This window comes from Clarias gariepinus, chromosome 13, assembly GCF_024256425.1.
Source record: "Clarias gariepinus isolate MV-2021 ecotype Netherlands chromosome 13, CGAR_prim_01v2, whole genome shotgun sequence".
Taxonomy (NCBI): domain Eukaryota; kingdom Metazoa; phylum Chordata; class Actinopteri; order Siluriformes; family Clariidae; genus Clarias; species Clarias gariepinus.
Genome location: NC_071112.1, coordinates 9,835,451 through 9,846,048, shown reverse-complemented (window position 1 = coordinate 9,846,048; position 10,598 = coordinate 9,835,451). Strand labels below are relative to the sequence as shown.

Genomic DNA, 10,598 nt, shown 5'->3' with positions numbered 1-10,598 from the left:
AGTGTGGTTGTGTAGAGAGAGCCAGTGTCAAAAACACCTTTATATTTGTTCCAATATTTATGGACTACGTGTAAAGGGTACACACAGACATGGTTGTGTAGGTGAATGAAGTGTAGTCCGGTTAGTGCAGTAATGCAGTTGTTCAGCACTCTCATGGCCTGTGGGAAGAGACTCTCCCTGTCTGCTCGGGCGTGTCCCAGTTGGAACCAATTAATTCAAATGATCAGTCAAGAAAGCTTAGGACTATGACAACAATTATATCACATCTATCACTGTGTGATTATAGATAACCCCTGATTATATAACCACTGCTCTAACACATACACTTTAACCCATGAGGCCAGAGTCACGCACTTAGAGTGTGTGTTACAGTATTTTAAAAGTGGTTTAGGGTATGTTGGGGTATGTTTGCAGTGTTATGGTGGAAATATACTCGCTGTTAAACCATGCACTTGCATAGTCAACTGGCAATGTTGTGAATGCATTTGTTCACATACTTGCCTATTTACTATGTGGTTTGTTCCAGTAGGGGGCGCACCAGAGAATGAATACAATTAGACAGTTTTGCATAAAGTACACAAACATGGCGACACTCGTGGAGCTTAGTTTCCATGACATAGAACAGGGGTCTCCAAATCCAGTCCTGGAGGGCCAGTGTCCAACACAGTTTGGTGATTCTTCTTTTCAAATACAGTTGATTTAACTAATCTGTTAATTACTAGGTTCAGGGGGTGTGTTTAAGTGTTAGTGCATTACAAACTGTGCTAATCACTGGCCCTCCAGGACTGGATTTGGAGACACCTGATATATAAGATAGTACTGATCTTCCATACACTGTTTTAACTCTGTTTGTCTCTGTGCAAAGGTAAAGAAAAATCATAGGGGAATTGAAAAATTAGCAACGGGAATTGCAGGACTAGTCGCACAACTCCTCTTCAATACCTTTTGCCATTTTTTGCCATTTCTGCTGACTACACGGCCCCTGCTGTTTACACGAATGTTGCATGCACATTGCTTTCATTTCCGAGGACATGCAAAAGCTACGCACCAAACAAACGTAAGACACGTGAAGTAGCCGTCATATGTCTGTATATCTCTGCCCTTAGAGATTGTGGTTTGGTGTACGGTACATTGTGTTAGAATGTGTTACTATATGTTAGAGTATATTGGAGCATTTCAATTGTTCTAGTTTTTAGAGTGTGTTACAGCGTGTTAGAATGTGTAACAGTTCTTGTGTGTTAGTGTGTATGAATGTGTTGGTGAGTTACAGTGTGTTAGTACTGTATATTACTGTATGGTGTTAGTGTGTTAGAGAGTGTAAAGTGTATTACAGTTGGTGTGTTACAGTTAGTGTGAGTTAGTGTGAGTGTGTTTTAGTGTGCTTGTGTGGTAGAGAGTGTTAAGTTGTGCTAGTGCGTGTTACAATGTGTTAGAGTGAGTTACAGTGCATTACAGTATTTTATTAGGTGTATGATATGTTTGTGTGTATTAGGATTTTTGAGTATTTTAGAGTGTGTTGCAGTTTGTTAGAACGTGTCCATGGTAGAGTATGTTAGAATGTGTTACAGTATGTTAGAGTGTGTTGCAGTATGTTAGTGTGTGGTATATTAGAGTGTGCCATAGTGTGTCAGAGATGGTTGGGGTGTGTTGGAGTTTATTTACAGATTGTGTTTGCATTGTGGTTATAGATTGATAGAGTATACAAGTGTGTGTAGATGTGTGTTAAAGCATGTGTTAATGTGTGCAGAAACTGTTAGACCCGGTAGTATGTTAGCATATGTAACAGTGTATTAGCGTTTCTAACAGAATGTTAGCATTCGTCATTTTGATAACATTTGTTACTGTGTGTTACAGTGTATTGGTGTATGTTAAAATATGTTCCAGTGTATTATCATATGTTACAATATGTTCCAGTGTTACGGGATGGTGTTATCATATGCTACGGGGTGTTAAGAGTGTGTCAGTGTTTGCAACAGTTTGTTACAGTGTGCTGCAGTATGTTAAGGTATGATAAAGTTTGCTGGAGTATGTCACAGGGCGTGGTAATGTGTTACATTGTATTGTAATGTGTACAGGGTGTTGTGTTACAGCGTGCCGGATTATTGTACAGGGCATTGTAATCTGTTACAGGGTGATGTAATGTGTACAGGGTGTTGTGTTACAGTGTGTTGTAATGTGTTGCATTGTGTTGTAATGTGTACAGTGTGTTGTGTAACTGTGTGTTACAGGGTGTAATGTGTTACTGTGTGTTTTAATGTGAGCACTACATTGTGTTAAGGTGTGCTGTAATGTGTTACAATGTGTTGTGTTACAGGTGTGTTGTAATGTGTTGCAGTGTGTTGTGTTGTAGTGTGTTGTGTTACTGGTGTGTTGTAATGTGTTGCAGTGTAATGTGATACAGTGTGTTGTAATGTGTTGCAGTGAGTAGTGTTACAGTACTGTTGTGTTACAGTGTGTTGTGTTACAGTGTGTTATAATGCGTTGCGTTACAGGGTGTTGTAATGAGGTAAAGGCAAGGGCCTTTACTCCGCCTCTGCTCCAGGGGGCGCTAACTCTGACCCTGTGCTCTGAAACCAAATTCTTAACAAGCTTGTCAATAAAAGGAAAGGACTTTTTATTGTGCTGTAAAGTATACATGACATGACAATAAAGGCTTCTCCTTCTGTTAGAGTGTACTACAGTATGGTGTGCGTGTGAGTGAGTGAGTGAGAGAGAAAGAGAGAGAGAGAGAGAGAGGTCTGCTGGTAAAGTCCAGCAGGGGGCGGTAGTGTGCTGTGTGCAAAGTATAAAACACCAAATTGTCATTTCTTTTGTGCTGGCAGCTACATCACCCTCACTGAGGTTTCTTCTGTTTTTCTTCCTTTCTGAAAATTTTAAAACAGGTGTTTTTTTTTGTTTGTTTAAAAATAATATAAAATATCACAAAATTATTAACAAATGACCAAAAAAATATGTTGTGACCTGAAGGCTTTGTGTGAATGTTAAAGAGCTCAAAGCTGTTTAGAATATAAAAATAAAATTTGGAAACATATTTTATATTTATATATTCAAATTATTTTCATTATTTTAATTCTTTTATTTTTTAGGAGATCCTATTGCTACAGGTTTAAGATTATGCAATAATTAAAATAGCAAAATTAATATTATTATTAATAATAATAAAAGGAAATTTATACAAATAATCATTATTTATATCAAACACATCTATATATTTACATTTTGTAACCTAAAAGAATCACATAAAAGAAAATATTTACATATATTATTTATATGTATTTAAGACTGATATATTCAGATTATAAATGAGCACACTTATACTCAGTTTAATTAATAATTAAATGTTCAATAGTCATGATTTTATTCTGTAATTTTGTAATGATTCATTGTGTACGGAGCTGCTCCTTTAAATACAGCAGGTTTCAGAACCACACCGAGTCTTGCATCATGCCTGTAAGTGTGTGTTTAGCAGTTAGGTGTGACCCATATGTGTGTGTGTGTGTGTGTGTGTGTGGGCGCATGTGCTCAGTAAGAGAAATAGATTATCCAAATTAAGACTCTAATTCATTTGCATAATACACACAGTTTAATAGCACTATTAGTCTAGCAAGGGTGTGTGTGTGTGTGTGTGTGTGTCTGTAGGTGTCTGTAAGATCCAAACATATGCTATGTTCCTAATACATAATTACATGTAAATAAATCCAAATGCAGTGAAGGGTGAATAAAACATTAAAGAGAGATAAAAACCAGATCATCATACTTACAAAACATACACACACACACACACACACAGGCACAACAGACACAGCAGACACTCTTAACATGATCAGTGTATTTGTGAAGATTGACAGGACCGCTCTGTTATTCAGTGTGTTTATTGTTTCTTCTATCTGTCCATCCTGCACACTGCGTCCTGGTCACATCCTTGCAGCAGCTGTTCATATCGTTTCCTCACATCCTGGTACAGAGGTGAAAGGTCACCAAGGCCTGGCAAAATCAAAGGTTGCTCGTTGAGCCGCACCTGCAGCCGAGGGCCATCAGGGCAGTCAAAAAGCGCCATCAGCAAGTTGGCGGTGTACGGTACAATCAGGCCGCTGCGGAACATGCGGCTGTGATGAGAAGCGAAGTTGGAGGAGTTGAGAGGAACCTGGTCTTTAAAAAGGTCCAGCAGTGTGATGAGGGGCAGTAATGTCTCAGCGTGGCCCACCTGCACCGTCACCACCTCTGGGACATCCCCACCTGACCTGCCCAAACAGCACACAGCAGTGTAAAGACAAAGGAGTGGTGAGGAATAAGTGCATGGGAGTTCCATAAGAGGCTGTACTGATAAATCAATACAAAATACAGCACACATGGGTATGTACATTTTTATATTTAATATATTTAATAATAAAAAAATAAGTTACAGAGCATTTTTTCCTCAGCCTCGTGCTGAATAGTTTCACTGCTTATCCACATCACCTGTATCACTCAGGTAATTCAACCAACCAACTAATGAATCAACCAACTAACTGGCTAATATCAAGCAAGCGATGTAACTACATTAACTAACTAACCAACTAACCAACTAACTAATAATTAGTTAGTAAGCAAGCAACTAACAAAATAAGTAACTATTACTTATCAAGTGAGTGAGTAAGTAACTAACTTGTAAATAAATTAACTAACCAGCAAACAAACTACTAATTAGCTAGTAAGTTAGTGAGCTAGTAACTAACTAACTGTCTAAGTGTCTAAGTGTTAAGTAAAAGTGATGTTATGAACATTTATGTGCCGGATTTAATAATCTACAGTACTTTAAAATAAGCTATTAATAAGCTACTTGCTCAATGTAAACTAACACCTGCAGCAATAGATATTAATTAGAAAACATCATTTTTTTTTACTGAGATTACATTTGTACTTTCACACAATATTTTTACTGTTAAAATAACAGTGCTAAAGTGGTTAAGTGAATTTTAACATGCTGGAGTTGTTCTAAAACTAAACTTTATCCCACCTACTTTTTCGATTTCGCATCTAATTCACTCTCCGAGTACAGAACAGGGAGTGTATTTGGCTGACAACGAAAGAAATACAACTTATTATAAACAAGGCATAAAAAACTCAACCTTACAAGATTTTTATTTATTTTGTATTTATAAGTTAGGCAGAGAGATCTGTCATACAGAAAGACAGACATGTACGTGGGCTTCAACCTAAAAAAATAATATCACTGATTACAAATATGTTTACTGTATTTATTTTTTTTATCTGATCCTTAATTCTAGTTGATCGTTGTGTTATTATAATTATCAGCATAATGATTAGATATCAGCAGATCAAATTATTTCACTGTAAAAGTACATCATTTAAGCAGTACACTTGTGCATAAAATAGTTCAGGGGTAGGCAATTTTGGTGCTAAAACCACAGTCCTGCACATTTCAGCTCCAGCCATGAAATAACTCTCATCTGCCTGAGGCCTTAGTAATCCTGAAGACCTTGATTAGCTTGTTTAGGTGTATTTGATTAGAACTGAACTTGCTTACCCCTGCTCTAGTTGTTGACTTCATGACTCTAGTAGTTGTTGGAATTATGTTAGTTTCTTAGCATGGTGTTTTTAATAATTCCGGCCACCTGCCTGGGGAGAGAAGCTGCACCTTAGCTGAGAGGCTCGTACCTGATCTGCTCGGCTGCCGCGTCCAGGCGTTTAAACAGATCGTGAAAGAGAACACAGCTGGATTTACTGTTAATGTCATGACCAAAGCCACGTTTCCAAAACTGCTTCAGATCCCCCAGGTACTCCAGCACCTGAGTAAAAATGGGAAAAAAAATATGTTCAGTGAGTTCAGAGTGAGAGAGCAGTACAGGGTTTTAAACATGGGAACAAAAATATTGAATTATATTAAATTAGAGTTAATTAAGACCTAAATACTAAAAACTAAAATCTAAATTTATTTTATAATTCTATCTAAATCTATTGTATAATTTTAATCCAGAAATTTGTACAGAATAGATGGAAAACAAACAAACAGACAGAAAAACAACTAAAATATGTCAATAAATTGAATTTATACAAATAAAATACCTGAACAATGGTATTTGGCATTTGGCATGCAAACAAAAACAAAAACAATGTTATGGTGCACTAAAACAAACAAACAAATAAACAAACAAATAAAAGGCAAACTAAAAATGACAAAATAATAATGAAATACGTAATCATAATATGTATTCAATTAAATAAAAATAAAATAAATCTAATCATCACTTTCAAATTTAAATGAAATACATAAATAAATGTTCAAATAGATTGTGAAAATACATATTCTTTTCAGTACATACTGTACTTAAAAACAAACCATTACAACATGAATAATTAAAGAACACACAACTTCCTACAGTCTCACGCTAATATTTGCTGAGTGTGCAGCTGAATTTATCACGTTCTGGATAAGAAATGTTTAACTGAACTTCCCATCCTGATCAGGTAAACACACTGGTATGTGAGTGTGGGTTTGTCCCATACCTGTCCATCTGTCCCGTCCAGTAAGCGACACCAGGGGGAATTCACGTCCAGGATGGTGAACTCGTACGCACACAGATAAAATACCGTCTCCACAGAGTCTGCAATGCAAAACAGTCACTAAATCAGTCAGATAACCAGAGTGAGGTATACAGACCTGCTGGGAGCATCACGTTAGTCAGGCTCTACCAGCCATCCTGATTAGCCACAGAGAGAACATTAACACTGTGTATGCTAACTAATGAGCTTGCTAACTAATTTATGTCATTAAGAATAGTGTGCACTAGCCTGCAGTAACATTGCTGTAAGGAAGCTGTAACCGATCTGCGAGTTTCTCCTGAACTCTTTTCATCTCTGGGCCATTCTTGAAACGCTCCATCTCCATTAAGGCGTCTTTGTTCTTCTCCACTGTCTCCACGAAACGGCGACATTGATCAAAAAAACGCATCAGCCCGTCATCAATTGTGTGTGGCAAATCTATACCTACAACAAAATAAAGAACTGAGTGAGGGGGCGTGGCCTGTGTGTGTTAGTATTAGTGAAGGAGGTGTGGCCTATGTGTATGTCTGTCTCAGTAAAGGAGGTGAGGTCCTATGTATGTTAATTATAGTGAATTAGGCATAACCTGTGTGTGTGTGTCAGTCTCAGTAAAGGAGACATGGCCTATGTGTGTTAGTCTTAGTAAAGGAGGCGTGGCCTATGGGTGTTAGTCTTAGTAAAGAAGGCGTGGCCTATGTGTGTTAGTCTTAGTAAAGGAGGCGTGGCCTATGGGTGTTAGTCTTAGTAAAGAAGGCGTGGCCTATGTGTGCATCAGTTTCAATGAAGGAGACGTGGCCAATGTGTGTTAGTTCCAGTAAAGGAGGTGTGCCATATGTGTGCCAGTCTCAGTAAAGGAGGCGTGGCCTATGTGTGCCCATCTCAGTGAAGTAAGTGTGGCCTGTGTGTTAGTGTTTAGTGAAGGAGGAATGGCTTGTGTGTATCAGTCTTAATGAAGAAGGCATGGTCTATGTGTGCCAGTCTCTGTAAAGAAGGCACAGCCTGTGTGTGGCAATTTCAGTAAATGAGGTGTTGCTTATGTGCCCGTATACTTGTCAATTTTAATGGATCTGAAAAACACATTTTACAGGAAAAATGTTAAGAATTGCAACATCACCTTTAGTACAAAAACATGCTGTGAACATGCTGCAAGCCTTTGAGATAAAGTACACACACACACACACACACACACATTTTAAACAGTGCGGAGGAATCTGCAAACACATTCATGTTGCACTTTCACCTCAGACCTTTACCACAGTTCATGTTCACTTTTAGAATAAATTCTGTCCTATGTCGAAGACTTCAATAAGACAAACCAGTAAATAAATAAAACCGACTGGAAGGCTCAGGCACATTTCATAGAAGGGTAAAAAAAAATCATATGAGACAGCAAGTGTGTGTGAACCGAAAAATCTTAACCAGCCATGAAGACTTATCTCACACACTCATGAGGAATTTAATCAGAGCATTTGAATATAAACTCTTATATAATGTTTTAATAAATTTCACCCTGAATGCCGAGACGCTCCAAGATTCCTTGTATGAATGCCAGTGTGCTGTTAATGCATCTGTGTTTGGAGCTAGTGATAAGCTTCACTCGTCCCCCTTTTATGTTCTCTTCAGTTATCAGGGTTGGGAATGATTTAATCAGCCTCTGAGCCAAATGTCGATGATCGTAGCGTCCTTTTTTCACCAGACGTCCATCCATGCTCTCTTTATACCACATTTCCCAGCTTTGGAGCTCCTGGACGCAGCTCAGATTAGCTTGACTCTTCACCAGCTTGGAGAACATGCTCATCTTCTTGATGTTCCCCGAGGTGGGGTATCGGGTCCCGTGCCTGATGATGGCACTCAGGTGGACAGCTCTGCATTCTGCAGATGGAGGTTTCACCCAGGACTCATTAATGGCCAAAATATCTGAGATGAGATAGGGATTCACTTCTTCATACCGACTTTTTGTGTTGAATCGCAGCGCGTTGTCAGGAATGGGTCCAGGTGGTGATGTCACGCTACACCAGGATGTCGGGAGTGCGAAAGACACGGCGTGTAAATTAATCACAACAACAAAGAAACACAGGGCACCCATTGTACTGCTGGAAATGTCTCCCAAGTCCCCAAATGGCTTCTCTGTGACTGGTTATGTGTGGTCTACACACCAAGCCCCGCCTCCTTACATTCTGATTGGTTAGTGGTAGAAGCCCTACCTTCTTTCATGACTGGCTGTCAATTTAACCAATTCAATTACACTTGTCTAAAAAAAAAAATTAGATGAGATCAGGGCACTTGATTATCAGCTGAAATAGAATTAATCCTTTTAAAACTTGAAGCCACGCCCAGCGAGCCTGTCATTACCGAGTTGTAGCCCCGCCCACTGACCTTAAAACGTACCTAGTACCTGTAGAAAAATGTACCGTAAAGGCAATTTAATTGTCTTATAAATTATAAATTATATATATATATATATATATATAATACTGAAAGTATAGAACTAAATATATACTGTAGCAGTATTATATTCTGTACTTTCAGTATTTCAGATATATAGTATCATTACACTACATTATATCTTACAGTATAGCATTATCGGTAGCATTTACAGGGAATGATGTGCAGTACAGGATAGGGTCTCTAGAGGGAGCTCCGTGGTAAAAAGCGGTAGAAACTGTACTAGAGTTTAGAATGAATAATAATGTATGTGAGTTTAAAATTATAATAGAAAATTCAATTGTTTTTAAGTTAATATATTAGATGGAATGTTTAGAAGTTATTTTTCACACTTCAGAAAAAGTTCTATAAATTTAATACTAAATGTATAAATTTATTGCCATACATTTTATATTGATATACTGTATATAACGCTCTCTCTCTCTCTCTCTCTCTCTCACTATATATATTAATGACACAAAGTCAGTATTTGGTGTGACAAAAGTTTTAGAACCCTTTAGGGTCAAGTACAGTGTGTGTAGGCAGAACCACCCACACTTCTTCTTTGGAACTTGACTGTTGCACTTGCTTCTTTTTTTGCATGCGCATCCCAGCAGCTTCCACTTTGTTTTGTCTAAAAAGTGGTTGCTTATATAATAGATTGTTTTATTCTATGGCATAAAAATATATATTTTTTATAACTTTTAATGTTGTGGTGGAATACTGATGTCAAAATTCAGAATTTTTCTCATAAAATCGAGACTGAAATGACCGTACTGTGCTAAATTTGTAATTAGGTTCTATCTATCTATCTATCTATCTATCTATCTATCTATCTATCTATCTATCTGTAAGCACAGATGTGCATAAATAATAAAAGGCAAAAAAAAAGGTAGTTCGTAGTAGTCCATCCTTCTCCGTTTGATCAGAGGCTTAATTCTAAGCTTGGAAGTGAAAATCCCCAAGAAATACCTGATTTCAAAAGAGAGAGGACTGTCTCAGAGTGGAACCAGGAGCTACATTAGACCTGGGCCTTCTGAGACATGTCTTCATGCTGATCTGTTCAAAGAAAAAGGCTTTTATTGCATTCCTGGGCCAGGTGTTGCTCTTGAAGTGTTAGTGATGTATTAATAGCTAAACCTTACTCACTCAGACATTCAACATATTTTAGTGCAGACGAGTTATCATAAAATCATGGGGGCCTGTTTACGTTTTGCAATTCTGTGTAGAAATCAATCTATGTGTGTCTTTTGATGTTTATTAGACTATTATTAACATTGAAACTCACTGACAGTCTATAAAGATCGGTGTGAAAATATTTTGATAATTTATACGTCATGTCATGAGGGCGTCAGTGGAACACTGAGTTTCAGATAAACTAACATTCCAGTCTTGACCTGACCAGAAAAACAAGTTCATGCTACATAATAGACTGCATAGTGGACAAAACAAACTTTACTTTGAGTATAAAATTTACTTGTGACATTTCTGCTTAAGGTACAAAGAGAATATAAATAAATAATAAATGAAGCAACTGAATTTGGGTAACCTAGACCCCTATGCCAACTCTATATACACTGCTATGGGACAACACAGGTGGGGCTGATCCCATTCCTGATGCGCTTTCAGGA

At 37.7% G+C, this 10,598-nt stretch overlaps 1 protein-coding gene across 1 annotated transcript; it reads right to left on the bottom strand.

The window, feature by feature from the left end:
* Positions 1 to 3,326: 3,326 nt before the first annotated feature.
* On the bottom strand, positions 3,327 to 8,668 carry minpp1a (multiple inositol-polyphosphate phosphatase 1a). The gene is made up of 5 exons (XM_053510078.1): positions 8,053 to 8,668; positions 6,793 to 6,987; positions 6,508 to 6,605; positions 5,659 to 5,789; positions 3,327 to 4,241 (listed from the first exon to the last, which is right to left on the bottom strand). The coding sequence occupies exons 1-5, from the start codon at positions 8,627 to 8,629 to the stop codon at positions 3,884 to 3,886; spliced, it is 1,359 nt and encodes a 452-aa protein (XP_053366053.1). The 5' UTR covers positions 8,630 to 8,668; the 3' UTR covers positions 3,327 to 3,883.
* Between the last annotated feature and the right edge of the window lie 1,930 nt (positions 8,669 to 10,598).

Bases quoted from the DNA above. Each gene is read 5' to 3' on its own strand.
- minpp1a (XM_053510078.1), bottom strand. From the start codon at position 8,629: ATGGGTGCCCTGTGTTTCTTTGTTGTTGTGATTAATTTACACGCCGTG. The intron at 5,790-6,507 runs GTATGGGACAAA...ATTTTTACTCAG, and splicing joins TGGACGGGACAGATGGACAG to GTGCTGGAGTACCTGGGGGA. The intron at 4,242-5,658 runs GTACGAGCCTCT...CTGTTTGGGCAG, and splicing joins GCGGCAGCCGAGCAGATCAG to GTCAGGTGGGGATGTCCCAG.